Genomic DNA, 26458 nt, shown 5'->3' with positions numbered 1-26458 from the left:
GCATAAAGAGTTTTAAAAAACTTAAATTTGGCAAAACATGCCACGTGATGAAGTCAAAATAACCACCAAAAGTTACGTGACACTTTAGCAAAAATCGTTCAAAATGGCGGAATTGTGTGTGTGTGTGTGTGTGTCAAAAAATATAAAAAAATGTAAAAGAGGAAAGTTGTAGGGAATTTTATCCTTTACCAGAATGCATTAGATACAAAAAAACTCTAACCAAGTTTAATGAGTCGCTACACGGTTATTTCGGAAAATTTTAAAAAAGTGTATGGCAAGAAAATTGTAGGAAATCTTATCCTCAACAACATTGCATTAGAGCATTTTGGCCCTAATAGGCCTCCTCAGGAAGATATTCCCTAAAATCTGTGATAAAGTACAAAAAAGTGTTTTGAAAGATTTTAAACAAAACCAACCAAGCGAAACTTTACTGGTTTTTTGGAAAAATATCAAAAAAGTGTAAAAGGGAAATTTCTACGTTGTTTTTGAATTTAATTCCATGTGTTTTTTTGGCAAGATAATTTTTAGCTTATTCCAAATCTGTCAATGTTTTACTGAAAAAATAAAAATTTAATGATTTTGGCCAAACCACTTGAAGTAATTAAACAAAATTTTGTAGGTGTCAGTAGCTACGTGGACAGGAAATTTTCCAAGAAACAACAATTTTCTTGCGTTTACCAGTGGCGCGCGTATAATTTTTTTAAAACAATATCGAAAAAAAATATTACCCTACTGGTTTTTTTTTCAACATAAAATTTATTATTGAATTCCTTGTTCGATTCTAAAAATAAAACCCCTTTTATTTTTTTTTGCTACAACGCACTGTTTCCCAGTAAAAAAAATAAAAACCGTCTTAATGCGTGCCTAAAATTAAATGCTGTTTTAATTTAAAATGTCAAATTATTTGACATTTTTTTGTTTTTGTTTATGTCTGTTGATAAGGAATAATCTGTAGTTAGTTAAAATTAAATTTAAGTTAATTTTTATTTTGTTTTTTTTTCAGTAAAACTTTGACACCCTCTATCTTCGTTATTGTTCATATTTCGAAAAAGCCTCTAAGGAAAAAAAACTTATTTTTTGAAGCCATATTCGTAGGTGAAAGGAAAGCCCCAACTTTGGAATCACCCTGTATAAAGTGTCCCATTTAAAAAAAAAGTATGTTTGAGCACGGGGTCGCGAAAACCGTATTTCTCTACATTTGCTAGTTTTGGTGATACACCGTAAATGCATCGAATTTGAGACACCCTGTACATTTGCAAGTAGTTAATATTGCTCACAACAAATATTTGCGCAAATAAATTCGGTAAGCAACTGTAGGAAATATTTGCTTCGTGTAATGCCTGCTTTAGTGTATTCTGATTGTCTGGCTTCTGGCAACAATGCAATATTTTCGGGTGTGACGTCATTCTAGTACAGTTTGATTCTGTCTTTTAGAGCTTCTACAATATAATGAGTGTTGTATAGTTTTTCTCCGGAAGTAAAGGGATTTGTTTAAATTTTATGACGGCATATTATTGAACTCCTTTATCATAGTTATACATATAATAACTTAATAAATAATTTTTTAAAGTACAGGGTGCGGAATAACACACAGTCTTCTCCACTATAAATTTATTCACCAGTTAATGGGGCGCTCGACTAGTTTCGGGCATAGACATGCCCATCATCAGGAGCTAAAAGAATTAAAACGCTCTAACAAAGGTGAACTCAAAAATGTGGACAATGGCGAAGGACCTTAAAAACTGCTTAACACGTTGGACGCTGTCTTTCTAAACAGGGATAGGCAGCGAGACCCATTAGTAACAAAGAATTATCTTAAGCATTAATGGAAGGCAACTAAACTGTAAAATGGTTGAAAAAGAATTTGGAATATAAAGATAAAGTATAAAAGTATAAAAGAGTTTCGTTACCTTTTTTTTTTTCTCCATGATAAGGTAACGAAACTCTTTTATACTTTTATACTTTATCTTTATATTCCAAATTCTTTTTCAACCATTTTACAGTTTAGTTGCCTTCCATTAATGCTTAAGATAATTCTTTGTTACTAATGGGTCTCGCTGTCTATCACTGTTTAGAAAGACAGCGTCCAACGTGTTAAGCAGTTTTTAAGGTATGTCCTTCGACATTGTCCACATTTTTGAGTTCACCTTTGTTAGAGCGTTTTAATTCTTTTAGCTCCTGATGATGGGCATGTCTATGCCCGAAACTAGTCGAGCGCCCCATTAACTGGTGAATAAATTTATAGTGGAGAAGACTGTGTGTTATTCCGCACCCTGTATTCTTACACCTCCACTGCGAGAGTATGGACTTCTACTTCAAATGTTTTAAAGCTTTATTAGTTTTATTATTATACAAAAATGTTAAGTACCTACAATATAAAATGCACAACAAACGAAAATAAGTACCGTGTGAAAATTAAAAAAAAAAACATTGAACTTAGAATTTAAGAATCCGAACCCTGTACACTAAGTGTCAACTCTTTAACATTGACGTGATCCGGGGTAGCTAAAACATACAAAGCGGCCTCTGCGACATCTTCAGGAACTAGACCAGCTCTGGCCGATTCAAACTTCTGAGCCGTTTCCTTTCCGAAAGCTGCCTGAGCAAATTCAGTTTTAACGTAACCGGGACTCAGACTTGTAATTTTAATAGGTAACTTTTCCCTGTTGATTTCCAACCTTATGGTTTCTGTTAAGGCTGTAACCGCAAATTTACTGGCTGGATACAAACTTAGAAATGGTGCGTCTAAAACACGATGTCCCAGCACGCTGTTTACATTAATGATGTGTCCTTTGACGTTGTTGGCTTTCTGGTTTTTGACCACCTCTCTTGTGGTTATTGCCACTGCCAAAACATTGGTATCCAGTATGGTTTTCAAATCGGAGTCAGGTGCACTTAGAATATTTCCTGCTTTCAGCAATCCAGCGTTGTTTACCAGAATGTGAATGGGGCCTAAGTCTTGAGAAATTTTCTGGATGGTAGGAGCAATCTCGTCTAGGTTGGTCAAATCAATTTTGTAACCGTGAAGTTTGCCCTTTTTGCCTTTTAACGTGTTGGACAGTTCTGTGATTCGTTCCACCCTTCTAGCTAACCCTGCCACGGTGATACCATGTTCAACCAACTTCTCCGCCACTGCTTTGCCGATTCCTGATGATGCACCGGTCACAACAGCCACTTTACCCTCAAACTTAGATAATGATAATGAACTCGACATTTTGATTAACCGTTATACAACTAGCTTGATACTGAACCAGCACCGCATTTTTCCTTTATTATATAGGATTAAATTCGACCTCCAATCAAATACTTAAACAAATCATCACGTCATGTTTGTATACTATATTCCTACAAAAGTTGCAGAGTCATCAACTATTACTAGCAATTTAATTCGGAAAAATGGGCAAAAAATAGATTACGTGATATGGTTCTACGATAAACTTAACTGATGTGTGTTTAAATTAGATACTATAAATAACCTTTTAAATATACTTTATACCGGGTGTCCATAACGTTTGGAATGAATTCGATTGAAAATGCAGGAAATTATCTTTCAGAAAAATGGTTGAACACGTGTCTAATTATTTTCAAATCTGCATTTATTGAGAAACAATTTAAATATACCACTGATCGACTTTTTACTATTCACTCCAAGAACTATTAATAAATAACCATTCAAATATACATTATACCATGTGTCCATAAAGTCTGGAAGAAATATTCAAAATGGAGGGAATTATCTCGCAGAAAAATGATCGAACACGTGTCTAATTTTTTGCAAATCCGCATTTATTGAGGAAAAATTTAAATATGCATCTGAGTGTCCAAAAGTTGAGATATGTACGATTTTCTAATAAGAACCCTAATTTTTGTTGGGTTTATGAATTCCAAGTAGACATTCCTCATGTAGTTTACTACATAATTATGTCCATATTCATCTGTTTTCGAGAAAATGAAAGTTGAAGAATTTATTTAATTAAAGTTATATTTAATAAGGAACAATAATTATTTAAAAAAGTAGATTTTACTAAATAATTATGGTCCTCCGCCATATTGAAATTTACGTACGTCGTTTATTACAAGCTAGGCTATCCATCTTTTTAATCACCTGTTTGGACGTTGCCGTATTGACAAATTCCTCTTTTAAACCTCACAATATGTATCTTTCATTAAGCAATTATAAATGAAAATGAGAAAACTATATTGTTTTGAAAAAAAACATTCTAAGAATCTCACATGTTTTGTATGCAATAAATGCTTTTTTTTTCGAAATCTGTATAATTCATCGGTCCGTTTATTACTGCAACCAACAATACACCAGGTTCACATCTGCTCGTGGAAGATGTGGCAACATATGGGCACAGTCCCAACTGACAGTCGGCTAAACATTCTAAACAACATTTTGAGGTTAGGAATTTTAAAAAGTTGAAAAACACCAAAAACTACAAAAATAAGAAATAAAAACTTAATTTAGGGTTGTTTAAGTTTAATAATTAGTGTTGTTATTGCGAGACCTTCTTAGAATTTAAGATTTTTCTTCACCAAACTGGAAAACTTGCAACATTTGGTGGTAAACAAAGGCGGAAAGTTCCAATCAAACTTTGGCTTGGGAACAACAACCACATTCAATTGAAATTATCTAGAAAGAACATCACAGATAGGTGCATTCAAACGAGTCATTAACAGCCCAATACCAACGTTTCAAGAATTATTCCATAAAATTTGCAAGAAAGGAAAGGCAATGTGTGTATCCTGGGGACTATTAAATCCTAAAGCAGTGTTTTAACTTATAACAGAATTGTTGGTGTTTTAAGAACTTGGTTTTGTGATTTAGATTCCTTATTTATTTCCTTTTGTAAATTTACCCAGCAATAAATACATTATTTTGGTTTTGTTGTGTGATTTATATCATGTTTTTTTAAATTTCAGTTCAATTTATTGTAAGAGCAGGTAGGTACCTCAGTGAAAGAAATTATCTAATTTTATGATTATTTATGAAAAAAAACTAGACTATAAATAACCTTTTAAATATACTTTATACCGGGTGTCCATAACGTTTGGAATGAATTCGATTGAAAATGCAGGAAATTATCTTTCAGAAAAATGGTTGAACACGTGTCTAATTTTTTTGCAAATCCGCATTTATTGAGGAAAAATTTAAATATGCATCTGAGTGTCCAAAAGTTGAGATATGTACGATTTTCTAATAAGAACCCTAATTTTTTGTTTGGTTTAATTCCAAGTAGACATTCCTCATGTAGTTTACTACATTATGTCCATATTTATCTGTTTTCGCGAAAATGAAAGTTGAAGAATTTATTTAATTAAAGTTAGATTTAATAAGAAACAATAATTATTTAAAGCAAAGTAGAAGTCCATTTTACTAAATAATTATTTACTTATTGAAATTGTTCAAACTCAAAACTCTACTTATTGTTTTTTGGCTAATTAGCAATATTTGAGTGATCAGTTGGCGGTACTCAATGAAATAAAAATGATCCAATAGTTTAATAATTTAAAATTTAAATTATGTAACTCCAGTTGATTTTATTTATTATATTAATTATGATCTGACAACACTGCCGCAAAGTTTTCGCCTACTAGACTTTTTATTGTGTTTTCTGTCTTTGTCTCACCAAGGGAATTATCAATGTTTCTCTGTCAATTAAACAGTTTTGCTATGGCCCGTTTATCTTTCACCACACGTGTATACCAGGTGTCCAAGAGCACCCTGGACATAGGAGATTAACATGGGAAAACGGTTTTGATTTTTTTGCGCCTGTACGGTTGATTTGATTGAAAAATCGTATTAATGAAAGTTGTAGTACCTATCACGGACTAGTTTTCTGTATTTTTTTCGGATCTCTAACTTGAGCCCTTTCGTCGTAAAACACTAACAAAAATGAGAAAATTTAAACTTTTGGCCTGCACTGTATAGGCGGTTGTCGGGCAACGGCTAAACATTTCATTGTTGCTCGTACGGTCTACTAGTCCGTGATAGGTACTACAACTTTCATTATTACGATTTTTCAATCAAATCAACCGTACAGGCGCAAAAAAATCAAAACCGTTTTCCCATGTTAATCTCCTATGTCCAGGGTGCTCTTGGACACCTGGTATATTAATTTTGGAGCACCTTATGTATTTGTTTTTTCTCAACAAATGCACGTTTTAAAATAATAAGTGTTCGAGCATTTTTCTGAAAGAAAATTTGCTGAAATTTAATCAAACAGTAACAACACACTGTATACGTATGTCATATATGAAGATAGTTTTTGTTATATTACTTATTATAAGCAACATCACTTTATTTAAATAAATCTGTCGTTAGAAAGAATTATACAGCTTACAATTGTTCTTGGCATGTCTCACCATCGCACTTCAGAAAGACATATTAACTATACAGTGTGTTCCAAGCTATTTGCGACATTTGCAAATCTAGAGTTGTAGAGTGCTCATTTTTTACTTTTCGTTGAAAATGTATTCCACCAAAAGTTATAGAATATACAGGGTGTCTAAATAAGAGTACCTTTTGAATTCTTTGACGTAACGATATATTTTAGAGCATGACAATACCTACAAGTGCAAAAAGATGAAACGCTATTTTCCAAGTAAATAACATATTTGCAGATTCGTTATTATTATTGAAAGTTACATTGCATTATTTTAAACTGTTTAATGATGATTATACATTTTCACAATTATTATCGATCAAATAATGTCCTATCAATAAGTGATGAGTAGTGAAATAGTAAAGTAAGTAATTATGACACATCACATAACATGACTTTCCATATTTGTTTATGCAGTGTCATAGTGAAATTCAATTTAATGCCTTTTCATTATGACACTGCATTACCTATTAAGCTTAGCAACGGGTAGTGATGAACTAAAACTTCATTGTATTTTTTTATATAAATGTAATTTTATTACAATTAAATGTATAAGTCTTTTCCTTTCCCACTTTAAAATGATCACAATGCATTTTGAGAATGTTACTTTAGAATGCTACTTAATAACTACCGGCGTAAGATCCGGCCGAGGCGGTGGCTCCTGCGCTTGCGCTGGCAAAACTACCTGAAATAACAATAAAAATTGTTTTAATAAATAGTTATTATATTATATTAATAGGTTTTAATGTTAATTAAACTATAAGAATGGTACGATAATAATATTGTATAAAAAAAATATTCAAATCATTCCTTTCAACATGTCATCAGGTGTTTTTCGATATTAGATATAAAAATCATAACATTTTTCCTTTTTTTGTATGTATGTCCAAAAACCGATATAATAACCGGGCCGTACTTCAACTTCTTTCGGAGATAAAAATTTTGGAAAATTGTTTTTTAACTAATTTGAAACTTTGAAACAGTCGTTAAACCATATTTCCGTTCTGTACGGTACTTCTAATAATCCGATTTTTAGTGAAATTCTCAGGATTTATAGATGAATGTTTGACGTATTAGTGTCCCAAGTTTTGGCATGATGGGTTCGTCAGAAGTTGAACTACTCAGTACTTTAGGAGCGATGCTTTAGAGTGTACATTATCAATATTTTTTAGTTCCATGTTTTATAATTAATAAAAAAATAACCCTGCTTTAAGGAAGTGAGACAAAAATCAGTAATTTTCAGGATTTATAGATGAATGTGTGTATTATTGTCCCAAGTTTTGTTATTATCGGTTTATCAGGATCTGAGTTACTTCGGAGCTAAGCTCTGCAATTATACATTCTGAATATTTATATCTTTCTTGACACCAACTAATTTCAATTAAAAAAATCATCCTGTCGAGATGAAGTCAGATAGAAAACTACAATTTTCAGAATTAGTAGAGGAAAGCATGTTTTACTAATATGCCTCTAGTTTCGACTAGATTGATTCATTAGAAGCATGGCTCTACCATAAGTATTTCCATGTTGTTTCGGGTGTAAGACTTCTTAAGATTTTAATTTCAAAAGTCTGAAGTTGAAAATTTAGAGAAAAGCCACGTGATCAATAAAAATTATTTCTAACTTAAGAAAATCTACTACTTATAAATCACGTGGCACTAAATGTGGTGTTATTTTCAATCAAGTTGAAACATATGAAACGGAATCACTATATCTTGGAAATGTAGGTAATTGTTTGCATTTTAATTTCAAAAATGTATCTAAAATTTGCTACACACATATCAACAAGGTCAACTTTGTCTTAAAATGGCGTATAAAGGAGATGTTTGCAAAAACCATAAAAAACGCACAAATGACAGTATAATTATTTCAACATCAACTGATCGTATCTATTTGTGGGTCAAGAATTGGCAAAACAACGTAAGATATATCCAAAATTGATTCTCTACATTAATAAAAGAGGACGATTTTGCTCTAAATAACAAAAGGACGCAATATCTCAAAAACTAATTGATGACACAGGTCACTTATTTTTCTTAATACTTTTCGAGATATTTCAGAATAACTTTTTAACCAACCTCGTATCAAAAATATTCTGAATTTGCAGCACCCTATTATTACCATCACTTTTCTTATGTATTAGGTATCAATTTCTAGTACTACCAACCTGCACTAGCTCCACCAAACGCCCCCGAACTAGAATAAGCACCACTCAAAGCAGAATTCCGTATGTTAAGCCCAGGAAGCGGTCCCAGGCCTCCGCACTTTCCAGACTTACACCCGTAACTATAACCCGAATGTGGGTTCAAAGGTATGGAAGCATAATGACCACCGTAGTTTCCAGCGTAACCACTGCCCTTAATGTCTTTGTTAGTGACGTCGTAGGTATGCGACCCTTGATTGACCAGTACTTGTCCAGTGGCGTACCCGTTGTTTACTCCAGAACCCCCATATTGATAACCTTGACCCAGATAGCCGTTACCGTACTGGTTTGGATAAGGTTCTTTTTCTTCGATTACGTAAACCTGGGTGGCACCACCAGAACAGAATTTTCCGTAACACGGTATTGTAATGGGGGTTCCAGACCCAGCGTTTGCGTCCAAACCACAATTTCCAGTTAAGCAATTAGGTTTAGCAGGATATTCAGGTGTGATTTCAGTACCTTTGAGTTTTTCGATGGTCACTTCAGTGCCAGTGTTAGTGTGTTCTAGAATTAATATTTACATGTGTGCGTGAGTGTTGAAAGCCAAAAGTGCATTTACTAACCTGTTGCTTGTGATGATGCTGAACTGAAACTGGAAGCACCTTGAGTAGTTTTGTCGCTTTTTTCAATGGTGGCACCACTGGACGCGAGTTCCTTGGTTTTGTCCGTTTCAATTGGCAAATGTCCAGTACCAGGACCTGGGTCAGTGAAAAACATATTTTTGAACGTGAAATCATTACTTATTTGAATTAAAGGTACTAAAGAGAGTTTAAAAGTTATTACTTCTAAGTACTACTTCAACCTCTCAAGAGTGTTTGGAAAGTGTCAGAAAATGTTATAAATGTTTAATACTGATTTGAAAGTGCCAGAGATCTTTAAAAGTGTGCCATAAACCTGTAATATAGTACTTTATTTTCTCAAAAGTGATTTAGAAATGTCAAAGATCTTTTGATGATCTTTCAAGAAATCTCTTGAAAGTGTCAGACGCATCTGAAAGTCATTTGACAGTGCCAAAGGCTATAAAAAAAGTAATCTGTATGTACCAGAGGCCTCTGATATTTGATTTGAATGTACCAGAAGCACTTAAATACTATTTTAACCTGTCAAGAGTCTTAGAGATACAAGAGACCTCCAAAAAGTTACTAAAAAGTGTCAGACCACTCTAAAAGCAATTGGAAAGTAAAAATTCCCCTGAAACTGTCAGAAGCCTTAAAAAGTAATCTGAAACTGCTTCAAGCGTCAACAAGTTATTTGGAAGTGCCAGAAGCTTGTAAAGAATGAAAGTCCTACAACTTTCCAACATTTTTGTGATCTCTATTATTAGACCGTTCCAGTAGCCATCAGAAATTTGACAGTTAGGTACCACGTGATTGATGACATTAAAATCGACAGATAACATAAAAGAATTTCTAGACAAATTTAGTGTCGTGGACTTACCCAAAAGTACTCCAGTGTTCTCTTGAGAGTTGGTACTAACAGCATACCCACCGGATTCTGAGTTCTTATAGATTGGTTTCGATAGTAATCCAGGACCTGGAAAAAACGGAAATTTTCAGCGAGATGCAAAAAAAAAGTTTTTCTTCAGCCATTTTGAGCTTCAAACTGCATAATTGGATCATTCTGGAGTAATTCTCTCTTCAACAGTTAAAAAAACCAGAAGACTCACCAATTAAAACTCCGGTGTTGTCATCAGGGTTTGAACTAACAGCATACCCACCGGATGCAGAGTTTTTGTAAATGGGTTTGGCAGGTGCAGGATGGTTGTAATAAGAGCCATCCTCGTTTTGGAACACCACTCCTCCAGACAAATGGGCTTGATCGTGGTTTATGCCTAAAAATGCAAACTTTAACCTTGTTTTATTAAAAAGGTAAATTACATTACCAGAGTATTGTCCTGTGGTATCTTTAGATGGGTACACGATTCCAGAATTTCCAGAATTCTGAGCTGTAGCGTATGCACCAGCTGAAGCTACCGCACCACTGGAAGCTGTAAATGGACAAAATTTCTGATTTGTTCTAAAAATACAGAGTACAGGAGAATACCTTTTTGGGTTTCACCACCACAGCTGTTATCTGTACAGGGTATTTGTCCCGAGAAATTTGGAGATGCTGGCAGGGGAGCCTCAACATTTTGAGATGGCTTATTGATGTAGTAGGTGCCAGCTTCTGGGATTCCAGGATGAATAGATGGTGTCACTATCACACTTCCTGAATCTAAGGAAAGTCCATAAATTGGATAAGAAAAATTTTACTTTCAAATTTGAATATGTAGTATGTCAAAATGTTTTAAATGTACCTGTTGCCTGTTGGCTAGAAGAACTAGCCCCAGATTCCTGAGTTTGGCTGATTTCCGATACAGGAGCACCGCAATTTTGTCCTGAACCAGAGGCGTAACTGCAAGCAGGGCGAACTACAGGGTGAGAAGTTGGAATACTGGTAACTGAACCTGCAACAGCAACCACACGTTATTTTTATGTGTTTCCAATTGACTAAAAGGGGGTAAATACCTGATTCATATTGGTTGGAACTGCTCGATCCACTTTCAGAAGCGGTTTGGGTCACCTGAATTACTGGATTGCCGCATTGCTTTCCAGATCCAGGAGTGTAACTGCACACAGGTCCTACAATTGGGTGGGAAGCAGGAATATTGGTAACTGAGCCTGCGCCACTGTAAGCTGAAATTTATTTTATTATTTCATTTTATTATCTTCATTTACAAAAAATATCAAACTAAAGATATCCAAATGGTTTAGAACGACAATTCCGGGAAAAATTATAGTCATCAGGGCTTAACCATCCAAGATATGCTTTAGCACCTCTAACGCTAAAAAGGCCTCCAAATAATAATTATTGATGACTTGAAGGATAGGAGATATACTGTTTAGGAAGTTTCCGAGATTAAGTGTACGGCTAATTTTTAGATTTTATAGACAAAAGTTCCGAAATTATTGATATACGAGAATGAGTGGCAGAGCTGTATTAGAAGAAACTGCCAGGAACATCTGAGCATGAATATTTTTTGGAAGGTGCTGGAAATTGCATGTAGTTGTATTCGATTCATGTGGAGCTTTTCCTGAAGAAAACTACAATCATTCATTCATTCAAGTGATTCATCAAAATATGTCCTGCTAGACTTAAACAAGTATTTCGACCAAGTTTGGCGGAAAAGGTCAACGAGGCAGGAGAAAGATACTAATCCTCTCCTAAATAGCTGTATCCCAAAATGTTTCTTTAAATTACAGAAAATTTTCAACAAAAAATTGTGAAAAAGCTTTAATGTTTGTGTAATTTATAAAGAAAGAAGAACTCACTCAAACGTCCTGACGTTGGTATTATGACGTTATTTGTTTTACAAAGGAAGAAAGCAAATTTAGGTACTCCGTAGCACTTTTTGTAGAATTTACATTGATAAAGGAGAACCTTTTACCTGAAACTGTCAGATCTCAAAAACCTTTAAATTAAGAATAATGATCAGCATTCTATGCGGACGACACTACAACCTTAGCTAGAAAGAGGAACAAACCCTGATCAGATACTTACTGTGACAGAAAAATCACAAAACATGGACAAAATATGACTATAGTATAGTTAGTAGTACTGTAATCGTCTAAAAATGAGCGAAAAAAAATAAGTTAATCAATATTTGAGAGCATGTTTAAGAACCAACTAAAACTTATCAACAATAGTATGAACTAAATATGTTTAGCTTTCTCTGCTCTTTGAAGACACCAGAAGAAGTTAGAATAGTTTAGGAAAATCGGTTAACTAATTGATTTTTGTCAACATTTAATCATATTTTTCAGAAATAATTTAGCCCCACAGCTGCAACCAACTTACTTCAACACTCAAAACTTTAACAAAACTCCAGAGAGATAACTGAAGAAGAAAAGGGAGAGTAGAACCAAATATAGCCCTCACTCTGAGATCTATTTGTCTTTCTCCTAATGTTTCTAATATTATACAAAAAAACCTAAATTTGTAAGTTGTAATATTACCATCTAACTCAGATGACGATGATGATGATGAACCTGCTGAACTTGATGATATGGCCGACACCGGTTTAGACGAGTGAATACTGCCTGAAGGTCCGGGGAATGGACCCTTACACGAAGCACAACCTGCCCATAAAACCATTTACAGTGAGTAATTTGGTTATTCCAGGTGTTTAAGATTCTTTATATGTTATGTAATTTTAGCAAACTAACAATTACCTCCTGAGGTGCTCTGCGTCACACTATTGTCACTGCTCCCAAAAGTGTTTTGGACCACTTTACTTCCGGACTGTGTTGTGGTGTGTGGGTTGTAAGTCACGGAACCAGCTCCACTGTAAGCTACATATTCAAATAATGTATTAGTTAATTTCTTGACAGTGAATCAAAGGTTGGTGAACAGATTACCATTCAATTCTGTCAATGATGATGTTGATGAAATGCTTCCAGTGCCAATGGGTGATACCGGTTTATATGAATTAATGCTTCCAGTGGGTCCCGGGAATAATGGTTTTTGGTTAGGTTGGGGAGCTTTCAATTTAAATTAATACAAAATGCAATGCATAGTTATCAAATACTTACCAGGAGCTACAGGCACCACTACTGGTTGCACAGTATGTACCGTTGTTCCAGTGTTGTATACATTCGAAGATGATCCACTAACTGAAAAATAAAGAGAGGAAGTTATAGATTGATTTTTTAATTTTGAATGTTGGGCGTACCTGCACCTGCTGTAGAATGGACACCACCAGACACTGGTTTACTATCGTAAATACTACCAGAAGGACCTGGCAAAACGGGTATGATATTTGCCAGACCTGGTGTAGCGTGATAAGCAGAACCGCATCCCGATCCCGACGAACATGGGGAAGAAACAACTGGAATAACGTGCTGTTCTTGTGTGGTCGAAGAAGCTGAAGCACCGGCTACAGCTGATGCACTAGCTCCTGCAACTAAACAACTGTCAGTTAAATTCTTACAGCAAACTATCTCAAATTACCACCACCAGCAGGTTTGCTGTCGAAGATGCTTCCAGAAGGTCCTGGCAACGTTGCGATCAAACTGGGTAAAACGTGATCAGAAACTGGTTTAGTGTAGGTTGTTCCTGAAGAGGTTGATGATGATTGTCCTGAACTGGTGTACTGGTTTTCGTACTGTCCAGAAGCTGGTTTACTGGAGTAAATACTTCCATCTGATCCAGGTAATTGTGGCTGGGTTGAGTGACCCGCAGGTACTACCACTGGAACTGGCTGGTACTGAGTTCCAGAGCTCCCTGAAACTCCAGAACCGCTAGAAGTTGCATACGATCCTGATGAAGCGACGCTTCCGGCAGGTTTGTAGTCGTGAATACTGCCATTAGGGCCTGGGAATGGTCCCTTGCAGCTGGTGCATCCAGTTACTACCGAGTTTGATTGGGGCTGCACGTATTCGCCACTGACAGCGTAGTTCGTTTGGCTGCCGCCGGAATAGTTGGTGGTGTACTTGTCTGAGGCGATTTTTTTTGTAAGAACCATCATCCAGTCCTGATACGGAGATGGTATTGGAGTCAGTGCCAGCACCACTAGAAGATAGACCTACATCGGCGTCGTTTCCTGAAATATTAGTTTATTTGAAAAGACTTGATGGGTTTCAAGACAAAAACAAACTAGAAAAACTCCAATTTATAGATAAATAACGAGAGTCAGAGTGGAATTTTATTTTGACAATTTCTTTTAAAACGACTTCAAAGTATTAAAAGTTTTCTAATTTTAGAGTTTTCAAGTCTAGAAAAACCAAATCTTTATGGTGATTTTTGGTGAATTTCATCAAAACATATGAACTTGACGACTCTCCCAAGTCAATGATATTTTCTCAAATAATTATCGGTATATTTGCACTTTTGTGAAAATTAAACATAGAAAACCAATGATAGGAAAAAGAACCATTAGAACTTAACGGGCTAGACAAAGATGGCAACAAACTTCGTACGTGACATATGCCAGTTTGCCAAAACGAATATGACGTCATGCGATGACACATGACCACTTCATCAGAATATATCTTGTGACAAGATTTTGGGACAAAATATTGGAAATTGTGATGTGATCGGTTCATCCGAAACAACAAACTAGAGAATGTAAAATGTGACGTCAATAACATTCTGAGTCCAACTGGGGTTATAATTTAAAAAATCACGGTGTCTTAACTAACTGAAATACAGATTTTAAATTCACGATTTGTAAAAAGTAAAATGTGCTTTATCAGTATCCCAAGTTTTGTAATGGTATTGGTTCATCAGGAACAAAGCCTCGTAGTTTATTTAGAGCAAAGCTCCGCTCTATAAAAAGTAAATATTTTCTGAGTCCAGCAAAGATTAATTAAAAATGCACTTTGTCTAAGAAGGTCAGAAAAAATTGAAATTAATAAGAGAAGAATTAATAGAACAGACTAAAGGACGTAATTTGGACGTAATCGGTTCCTCAGAAGCCATGAACTGCCATTATTTGCATCAAAAATGGAGATTCCACCAAATAAAATTCAGAACATTAAACCATTAAATGACTTCCTATATATGACGACTTATTGACGTAACAATCATTTTCGTAGAACCAAACTATATCATGAGTCATTCCAAATTCATTAAGGCAATTTCTTTCGATCGTCCGAAATTGAAATGTTAAGGTCAAACCTGAATGCAAAACAATAAAATCTCTCATTAAAATTCCACTCAGCTGATTTCAAGATTACAATAATTCGACCTCACCCATCTACGTTCAGAAAAAAAACCGATTTGAATGCGGACTCACACTTACCAGCATTGGAAGAAGCGACCGCGCCCGAATTTGACACGGCTGATCCTGTTACAGCGTTTGAAGAGGTGGAGCCGGCTGCAGCGTGGGCTGTAGCTCCTGCTACAGCTCCGGCTGTAGCGCCGCTGCCTGCAACAGCCTCGGCACTGGCATGGGCTACAGCCTGAGCTTTGAGGGCTTCGAGATCGGTGGGATTTAGATTGCCACCAAAGGTGTAGGAACTTGAACTGGCATGACTGAAAGCTGGGAGTAAGTTTTAAGTTAATTTCTGTATGAATTTTTTTAAAAATTATTAAACTTCTTACCTGATGCTGAAGAGGATGATTTACCTGAAAAAGACAAAACCCAATTTATTATATAATTTGTATTATATCTCTCAAAAATATTCGATATTAAACCGTTATTGAGCAATCAATCATAGAAATCCACAGTTGTTGTTATTGTATGTTAAAACTGCGAATATAAATAATATAATCAAGTCAGTTTAAGCAAATAACGCTTCCGAACGACATGAAAGATCATGTTCAAGACGAACAAAAATGGCGGAGATACGTAATTTACAAAATTTGAATGCGTTTTCAAAAAAAAGTAAGTACAACACAAGTCAATTATCTCGGAAACCGTTAGAATTACAGAAATTTAGCTTTTGTGGGTTTACACTCACGTAGAACAGGGTAAACGCGGCCGCTAGTTTCAAGTTTAGTGTTTTTATGTTTGTTTTTTAAGCACCCTGTATATGTTCAATAGTGTTGCGGTTAGCACGATGTAAAAGAGCAGCTCAGAAACTGCAGAAACTGGGTTATTTTACAAATTAATATTTCAATAAAGGGTTCAGATAAATATAGCATATCTGAAATAGTTTTTTTTAATTAATAATAATTTAAACCGGGTGTTGCATTTAATGTTATTAATAGACAAATTTAAGACATTAAAAGCTTTCTGACTTTAATTTCACATTTTGAAGACAGTAAAAAGGCTTAAAATCCCTGTTTTGTTTGTCTAAAATTACCAAAACAGCTTCAGGCAGCATTTTTGACAACTTAAAGACATTAAAAGCTTTCTGACTTCAATTGACACTATGAAGACAGTAAAAATGCTTCAAGTCGCTGTTTTGACTGTAAAATAGTCACGAAGACTTCAGACAAATTTATGATAATAATGGTGGATTGCACCGACATAATTGATTGCACCCTAAGATTCACCTAGGCTAAGTTGCGATTTGACTGTGACAGATCATATATGCAAAATGTCATAGTCAAATTAAAACCTAACCTAGGGTGCCTTTAAAAATGTCGGTGTAATCGACCCTAAAAGCTTTCTGACATTAATTTGACACTTTGAAGACAGTAAAAATGCTTCAAGTCGCTGTTGGGAAAGAAAAAATATCTTGAAACTTGAAAACTGACCTAAAAACTTGAAAAAAATGACTTAGAAACTGAGAATTGACTTCAAAAGTCAGTTTTCAAGTTTTTTCTAATGATTTTTAGGTTTTTACTAAGAAAATTGACTAGGAAATTTGAACATTGATTTGAAAACGCAAAAATTGACCTAAAAACTTAAAATGTCTCAGGACCTGAGAATTTACTTAAAAAGTCATTTGTCGAAACTTGAAAACTGACCTAAAAACTTGAAAAAATGACTTAGAAACTGAGAATTGACTTCAAAAGTCCGTTTTCAAATTTTTTCCAATAATTTTTAGGTTTTTACTAAGAAAATTGACTAGGAAATTTGAACATTAATTTGAAAACGCAAAAATTGACCTAAAAACTTGAAAAAATGTTTCAGGACCTGAAAATTTACTTAAAAAGTCATTTGTCAAATTTCTGTCGTTGATTTTAGGTTTTTACTTAGAAAATTGACTTGAAAACGTGAAAAACTACATACAAATTTATAAATCGACCTAAAAACTTGAAAATACACCTTATAGGAACTGTCAATTTTGTTATTATTTGTTATTATTTAATGTTTTTTGTAAACTCCAAGTAACTTAAATTTTGATAGCATCCTAAAAAAGTCAGTTAAAACCATACAACTTTCACTTTAAATTACTATTTAAATTACCAAAGTGAGTATAATTGTCAACATCTTTCAGAATCTGATTAGAAAATTTTTATGAAAACTAATGTGAAAACAGATTTTGATAATTTTTTTTTTAATTTAATTTTCTCCGGTTGGGATTTTTTAAGTTAATAATATTATTCACCCTGTATCACATATCAAAATACTATAAAAATTAATTATAGTTTCATAACAAGAAATTTAATTCCATATAATAATTTGGCTAATGTAGATTTTGGTAAAAACTTTTAAAGGAAATGTCAACGAGCAAAGACAGTTGTATTTATTTACGTGAAATATGTTTAGAAATTCTGGCAGAATTAAAAGAAATGATATTTCAAAGTGAGTAGGTATCATTAAATTTAAAGTAAGCAAGTTTATAATTGACTATTTGTACACTGTTGTCATTTTCAGATTTTTGAAGTTCAAAGACTTCAATAATTTTTAGTCGCCATTTTCTCCTGCATTCTATACTGAAAAGATTAGAAATATAAAGTTGTTCAAAATTAGAGGAAGAATTCGGTCAAAAAGGGAGATCTGTAAGAATTTTGGAATAACCAATCAGAATATTTGAATGGTAGAACATCCGCCCTCAACAATGATGTCAAATTTTCAGTTTTTCTGAAATAATCTGTGTATAATTTGTACAGTATAAAGAGTTGTCCACTACGAAACGCCACAATCCATTATGGAAAAACTTTCATAACTATGTTTTTGAAAAATTGATAGTAAATCAAAGTCAATTGGGGTAGTTCATCTAAAATATTTTAAAAGTGCACCTCCGGCTATACCGGAAGTAGTTACCAACTAGCTTACTTTAAATGAAACACTCTGTATATGGTTTCTTATTTGGATTCTACGACAAATTCTAAACATATTTTATGTATAATGTGTAAAAATGTATTTTTCAAAACATGGCCAGATGTTTTAAAAATGTTTAGGTTAGGTTAGATATTACAGTCATACCGTATTAAAAAGTCAAAATGTTGTCAAAAAAACACCAGAAAAGCACTTTTAATGACATAACCAACATCTGCTCTGATCTAGACTTTGTACTTACTGAAACTAGCGGTGTAGGCTCCAGGTTCTTTAATAGCAAAACCATGACCTGAAAACAAAAACATTTATAATCCTGTCAGATTTTTAAAACCTTCAACAATACAAAGAAATTCAAAATAAAAAAGTGCCTAAAGGTCAAACAAAGTCACTTTTCTTTAAAAAGCAATTGAACACACACACACACAAATCAGATTGTGTAGCCTTTGTTGTTTCAACGTATTAGCATTTTATAGCAATTTAAGTGTAAGTGGTAATTAAATTGAGGAAATCCCAGCTTTTTGGACAAACCCGTTGAAAATCAAGTTGTTTGTTAACAGTAAATATTTTAAAATTACTTGGCAGAATTTCAGATCTTATCCTTGAACTTCTATTGAAAAATCACTGACCCTGCCCGATTAAACTTGAATTCCTCTCCATTAAAATCAAATCATTCATTCATTTACAGAAAAAGCAAATCAACAATAGATGGGCAAACCCACTAACAACCAACTTGCGTTACCAAATCATTGGTATTCAATACCGGGTTTCTTTGAACCAGTAATGACGACATAAATCATAATGCACATAGTTAATAATTTTCCTTGAACTTATTCACGTAAACACAAACCCACTTACAAAAAGCCGTCAATAGCACAAATATAAAAAATGATGTGTCTTTTCCCGGCATACTGTTGACCTCTTTAGCAAAATGTCCCTACTGAAACCAAATTGGCAAGGCTTTTATTTCACAAACGAGTTTTAAGACTGGTCTTGTCCTGGTTGCGTTTTAATGGGTTCCTCCACCAGCCTGCAATTGCTTTTGGAAAAACCAACACGAATATTTTAACAGGAGTTGAGAGGTATGCTTGTTGTTTGTAAATTGTGTACCGGTATTCCAGTTAGTCCAGGCAACAAATGCTTAAAAAAAACATAGAGGGAAATGCTAGGAACACAATTTTTGACTTTATCTGGACTAGTTAGGAGGTAAACAAATCAACAGTCCCCGCCTTTAGCCCCTAAACCTTAGGGTAGGGGAGTCTACAAAAGTTTTATTTTTTGGTATTTTGTTTATATCTCGGAAACTATGTCTTCTCGACTGTGTACAAAATATAAGCTGATTAAATTTTGTTATGGTAACTGAAATTTGCTGTGTAACCAGTAAATTGACCTTAAAATCCAGAGACAAACTGTATTTTTTCCATAAACAAACCTTACTTCACTGAAACTGTGATCATCACCATAAAAAATGAAAGAATTTCAGTTGACATGCAATGAAACACAATTTCAGTCAGTATTTTCGAAATCTGTGAGTTATGGTACTGAAATTTGCTGAGTAATTAGTAAATTGACCTTAAAATCCAGAGGCATACTGTATTTTTTCCATAAACAAACCCTACTTCACTGAAACTATGATCATCAAAAATTAAAGAATCTCAGTTAAAATGCATTGAAACACAATTTCAGTCAGTATTTTAGAAATCTGGGAGTTACGGTACTGAAATTTGCTGTATAACCAGTAAATTGACCTTAAAATCCAGATACGTAGTGTATTGTTTCCATAAACAAACCCTACTTGACTGAAACTGTGATCATCACCATCAAAAATGAAAGAATCGCAGTTGAAATGCCATGAAACACAATGTCAGTCAGTATTTTCGAAATCTGGGAGTTACGGTACTGAAATTTGCTGTGTAACCAGTAAATTGACCTTAAAATCCAGAGACAAACTGTATTTTTTCCATAAACAAACCTTACTTTACTGAAACTGTAATCATTATTATTAAAATGATAGAATCTCAGTTACAATGCAATAAAACACAATTTCAGTCAGTATTTTCGAAATTTGGGAATTATAGTCTTGAAATTAGCTGTTCTTAAATAATATGAAAAAAAGTTCAGCCAAACGTGGGTTATTTGGAAAATTGTGTAAAAAGTGTGAAAGGCAAGAATTTTTAGGGAATTTTACCCTTTGCCAGATTGCATTAGAGCATTGCTTGTGCCCTAAAGGGCCTTCTCAGAGAGATATTTCCCAATATTTTTCTCATGTGTTAAATGTCCCATAGGAGCAGTGCATTTTCACCAGACTGTCAGCGATAATTGCATTCTAAAGTGATAATTGCATTTCGATAATTGCACGTGGTAATACTCCCGATAAACTGTGATAAGGCACCAAAAATGACTTAAAAGAAGTTTAACTAGGCGCTACACGGTTATTTGGAAAAATATCAAAAAAGTGTACGACAAGAATGCTGTATAAAATTGTATCCTCAACTAGATTGCATTAGAGCACTTTTCCTAAAAAATATGTCTGAGCACAAAAAAATGTTTGAAAGACTCTAAGCAAGTTCAACCAAACGTAACTCGGTTATTTGGAAAAATATAAAAAAGTGTAAAAATTCAACTCTATAGTGTTATACAGGGTGTCCAAAAAGTCTGGAATATTGCAAACAATTGGAAAGCTACTGATTTTATTTCTTTCAAAGTTTGCATATTGTTATAGTAAATAACAAACAGCACATGACGTGAGGGTAAAACAAGGTTTACAAGTATACAAGATCAGTCACAAAGTATACCAACACTCTTAATTCAAACACCCTGTATATAGTTGATTAAAGTGTCTGAATTTCATTGAAGTAATTTTGGATTGACTACTTCCCAGAACTAAGTTAAATTATAATTTTAATTTATAAAGATTTGTTTTTTTTTAATGGGTTGAGATGTTCCTATTCCATGAATCTCACACTATTTGATTCACTTACACAGATTCACAGTCACCACAGCCACTAAAACGCAACCAATAATACTGAGTGTTCGTGCTTCATGGTCGCCGACCCGTTTTGCAATACGTTAATCCAACTAACTGAATGGGCAATCTTAATATGTTGCCTATTTATACTTACGCGATGTTATTATAATTATTCTAAAACTGGTCTCCCAGATTATCTCGTATAAGGAGACCCAGTAATATGGTTATTTCCATATAACCGGCGCGTATAGAGGAAGAATCAACCGGACGTGGATTTCCCAGAACTTTATTAGAGTCGAAGGTATTTCGCTTCAAGTGTGAAGGATTTCTCGAAATTGCTCCGGTTAATTTTGCAAATAGTAAAAATTATGACTAATTTGCTAATTGCAACATGATATGACAAAAATCTAATTTACGGACACCCTGTAAGTATTCAAATTTGTGCATCGATTTAGCAGACTGGTTTACTAATGAGTGATCAGAATATCAATGAGACAGGTTAAACCTGATAGCCACCAGCATTCTAATGTCAATCACTATACAGTAAACCGTAATAATGAACAAAAAAACACAAGTTCAAGGTTATATAAAACTTTATTCCAGCACAAAAATATGTTTAATCTCTCAGTTAGTGTTAAGACCAAAAGTGATCAACGAAACAAAATTTAAGAAGTAGTGAAATAATAAAAAAATTAAACATTCTGAGAACATCAGATTATCCTACTTAACCTATCCTAATATATTCCCTAAAAACTGAAATTGGGATCTTTGGATAACAAATGCACCTCTGGTCTTCCATAGCCACAATCATCTACATTGTTTGCATTGTTGCATTGTCTGCACCTCCGACTTATTCTGGATATACTTCTAGATACCTGGGTCTACATTCTTCACTGCAAACATCTTCAATCTGACGTTCTGGCATAGCCAGGCCAATTCCACTTCAAGTTTGCTAATCGTTCTGTCACGTTAGGTCTGTTCGCAGAGGCAATCCCTGACTGGTTTCCAACTCAGAAATTGGTTGAATTCTCACGTGATGATTTTCTCTGCGAACATACCTATTGATAACGTCTGTTGTCTCTTAAAGGTAAACCAGCATTGATTGCTATTTACTTTGTTTTACTTGAAAACAAGAGTTTTGAAAAAATTTAATTTTGGGTCAAGTTTGGTGGAGATTATTCAATACAGGTTGGTCCTCCACGAACTGCATCTATCGATTATAAAAAAAGTACAAATATGAAAAATCTGAAAATTTGGGTAGCCACCAAAGTCGATGGTGGTCGTTTATTTAAAATATTTGACGCACGTATTTTGTGTTTAATCTCATATACCTATTTGTATCCATTTCTGAGATATTTACCTTGAAGTTTTTAGTGCAGCACCTAAAATACACACACCGGAAAAATTAGGGGAACGGTCAAAATGTACACTTAGCTTAACATCCATTTTCTCTGGAACCCTTCGCTCGATTTCCTTCATATTTTGTATGTATTCCAGCTGCATCGAATCGTTTCGAAGAAAAGGTGAATATTTATCTTAATTTCATGTGATTTCACCAAAGTCGACACTCGAATTGGATATGAAATTCATTTCGTTCCTCTGAGAACTTTTCACTTTAAGTAATTGGTCACCTCACACTTTTACCTGTCAGCTTATTGTGTAAAGAATGCTTAAAAGTATACAGGGGTAATTAAATCTCAACCAGAGCAGAACTGCAGGAGTTATAGACCTTAATCGTCTACCTAACCTGTCCCAGACATGTTCAATCGGATTAATGTCTGGAGAACATGCCGGCCACGCCATTGTTCTTATTCCAACGACATTCAAAAGTCGGAGACACAACGAGCCTTGTGAGGGCGGGTATTGTCGTGCATTAGCAAAAAGTTTTCTCCGATATGGGGGGCGAATGGTACGACATGCTCTTGCAGAACATCGGGAATGTATCCATTTAAAGCTCCATTAACATCCACCAACCTTGTTCGAGCCCCTAAGCATATTCCACCCCAGACCATCACTGAGCCTCCACCATAGGAGACAGTGGGAGTAAAATTAAATTGTTCATCCGTCGATGGAATTAACACAAAATCGACTCTCATCTGTTAACAAAACATGGGCCCACTGATTGTTTTCCCAATTTTTGTGCTCCCTAGCAAAGCCTAGTCTGGCCACACGATGACATCGCTGGAGTAATGGAGCTTTCTTGGTTCTATAGGCCTTCAAACCAACCTCCTTAAGCCATCTGATAATGGTCCGAGCACTTGTTCTCCTTCTACGTACTTCTTCCATTTCGCTGCTTAGTTGCGGTACTGTTTTACGCCTACTTAATAATGTTTGCAAGACTATGAATCTGTCATCTCTAGCCGTGGTTGACCGTTTTCTTCCTTGACCTCGTCTCCTCACATACTCTCCCATTTGTCTCCAACGTCTTACGATATATCGTAGATTTTGATTTTCCTAACATGTCAGCAACATCGCTGTAACTTGTACCAATTTAAATCAATGCTACCTACAGCCTACGCCACATATCACCCATGTTGGATTTTTAAGAATCAAAATGATGAATGTTCTTGACTTTCGCTTCACAAGAACCAATGACGTATAGCAAATTTGATTAGGAAACCTATGAAAATCAGAGGGAATAAAAAAGGGAAATGTTCAGAAAATAACGGGCTACAATTTGATGTTTTCAATTCTCAGTTGTTCTCTCCACAGGGTGTCTCAAAAAGCACAGAAAATTTCTTACTTCCTTTTCGTCCCTGTATATGACATAAAGACAAACCATTTAAAAATCGTAATAAGACAGATGTATTCATGAAGAATCAAGCTACAATTCGTAAAAAATATGATCAAAATCTAGCGAAGGCTTGAAGAGTAAATTGATGTTAACTAAGTCTAAATACATTTGGACGTCCGAAAGAAAATTTGAAATTGAAATATTTCACGGGCGAGGTTTACACATTTTTTGTTCAAACAAAATTCACTTCGAGAAATTCGTATGTTTTTGATCAAGAACAAAAAAGAATAAGTGAAAGTAAAACTCAGAGTCGATCTCCACAAATATGGACTTTTTGATACAATCAGCTGGTCAAGCTTTTCTGGTCCGTGAACTCAAGAAGAACTTACTAAGGAGGAAGTTTGCCCGTCTGGATATATGGCTCAACTCTGAGTGCCTGCGTAGAGGCCTACAACCCAAGTATGTCTCTCTGCGATTTAACTCCAACACCACAGCTTCTAAGAAGGCACTCCACCATGCCTCGAGGATTTGGATTAAAGAGGAGGTAAAAAGACTGTACTATAGAAAAAACAAAATATATTTGTGGAGATCGACTCTGAGTTTTGCTTTCACTTACACTCACTACTCCACTGTGGGCATATGAACTACTACTTTTCGAAAAAAGAATAAGTTTTCTTCACACTTTTAAGAGTTTACATTGGTAAATTTCAGCTTCAATTCCAAGAATTGGTTACGTTACGAAAAATCCAATTCAATGGGTAGAGCTTTGATTTATTGATACTAGTGTAGCCTTGATTTGGTAGGTTTGGTTTTTGGTAACCCAAAGCTTTCAGAAACGATCCTCGTAGAAAGTATGATGTATAGTTACTGTTAGGGTTACGTCGCTAGATGACCTCAAACATAAATTTATATAATTTTTTTGAAATTTTTGTATTTTTCTTTAAACTATTGGTGAGTATTGTAAATAATACAACTGGAAATAAAACGTCATCATTTCTTCAAAGAAAGGAAAGCTGAAAGTCAAAAACACAATAGAAAATTAAATATTGTTGACATTAATAAATATCACCGTGAATCACACGACGTTGTCCTTTAAAACCACATAAGTTAGAATTAATTACGTTGTTGTTGATTATTTGTAACGTAAAATGTCATTTCTATGCATTAGAAAATGACCATTTTAATAAATACCGGATATATGTCTAGTAAATATTTTCCGTATGTATCAATAAAAGGTGGGTTGTACAGGAATGGGAATGTGCTGAGAGAAAAAAATTAAATTACAGTCTACTGACAAGATTACTGGAAGCTTATTACCAATTAAAACAGCACCAAGTAACAAGTTAATACCAAAGTTTTATATCTAACAATAAACAAGTCAGTTTTGAATTGTTGAAGAAAATCATTTTTACCGCTTTATCACATTCTTGCTTGTAGACTTGTAACCTAGAAAATATAGACAATTACAAAAGTGACTAAGTACTCTGACTATAATATTAACAATATTATAGTTTTTTTTACAAATACTACCAATGTCAAAAAACTTGTATTTGACAAACACTAAAAAAGCTCAGAAGAAAGTTTATGATAAACATTTCTGTTACTTTACTAAAGTAGGACATAAGTTTAGAAGATTTTTGACTTTTTGAGGGTTTATTTGAAATGCCAGAGAGCAGGAGGACCTCATGTTTGACAAAGGTTTCTTTTGCAGTACCATAAGAAGAATGTGATAAAATAATTGTGCTGTTCAGGTACCAAAAAGGTGTATAGGTAAAAGTTGCATCCCATCGAGATGCATTATGTGGTAAATCATCATACATCATATTTTAAATGTCAAATCATCATACTTTAAATTTCCAAAAATAGAGATTGTCCGACCCGAAAATTACCGCTTTTACATCTCTGGTTCTGGATAATTGTCCTAGAGTAGCAGAATGTGTAAAAATGATTGTGCTGGCTAATTGTCTAAAATTTGTTTGATTGCTGGTGAATGGTCCAGAATTTTTTTGAGGAGAATTTTTAAACTTTTTACATACATACTTCTTTGTAATTTATATTGGAAATAGATTAAAGTCGTTCGTCATGAGACACCCTGTATAGAATATTAGTTACTACTTTAAAAAAAAAAAACAGGTTGATAACCTCTTCCATTTGAGACTGATGATCTAAAAGTAATCAGCTATTTATGTATACCACCCTGTATTTGTCGTGAAAAATATCTGAAGAGAGTTGAAAACAGTTAACCATTTTTGCACCCACTAATTAATCTTAATTGGGAACCTATTGTGCAATTTCTTGTAAATTAGTAGCAACATGATATCACTAGGTGTCTGTCTGAACACAATTAATTCGCGTGTTAAAACCTATAAGGCCAACAATAATGATTCGTTATGAGTAATCATACTTTGAGAACAATCTCGGCTATAAATATTCATGTCCCATTTGGTCTTCTAGTTTGCATTTTATACGTTGTTACAGTTTTGACGGCTACCGGCAAGGTTATTCACAAACA

At 34.3% G+C, this 26458-nt stretch overlaps 1 protein-coding gene and 1 pseudogene across 1 annotated transcript; both read right to left on the bottom strand.

Moving 5' to 3' along the window:
* Positions 1–2318: 2318 nt before the first annotated feature.
* Positions 2319–3256, bottom strand: LOC145725320 (farnesol dehydrogenase pseudogene; annotated as a pseudogene).
* Positions 3257–6527: 3271 nt separating this feature from the next.
* Positions 6528–19182, bottom strand: LOC145725323 (uncharacterized). The gene is given in 20 exon segments (XM_081974036.1): positions 6528–7074; positions 8557–9096; positions 9156–9290; positions 10030–10125; positions 10259–10423; positions 10475–10579; positions 10636–10806; positions 10889–11038; positions 11100–11267; positions 12588–12710; positions 12804–12923; positions 12990–13112; positions 13164–13244; positions 13304–13534; positions 13582–14035; positions 14037–14173; positions 15374–15613; positions 15676–15699; positions 18489–18536; positions 19103–19182. Coding segments are annotated over 20 exon segments (3228 nt in total). The 5' UTR covers positions 19155–19182; the 3' UTR covers positions 6528–7009.
* Positions 19183–26458: the final 7276 nt, after the last annotated feature.

The sequence above is a fragment of the Ips typographus genome, linkage group LG2 (genome assembly GCF_016097725.1).
Source record: "Ips typographus isolate SLU linkage group LG2, UJ_Ityp_2.0, whole genome shotgun sequence".
In the NCBI taxonomy this organism is placed as follows: domain Eukaryota; kingdom Metazoa; phylum Arthropoda; class Insecta; order Coleoptera; family Curculionidae; genus Ips; species Ips typographus.
This window is presented reverse-complemented; position numbering and strand designations above follow the sequence as displayed.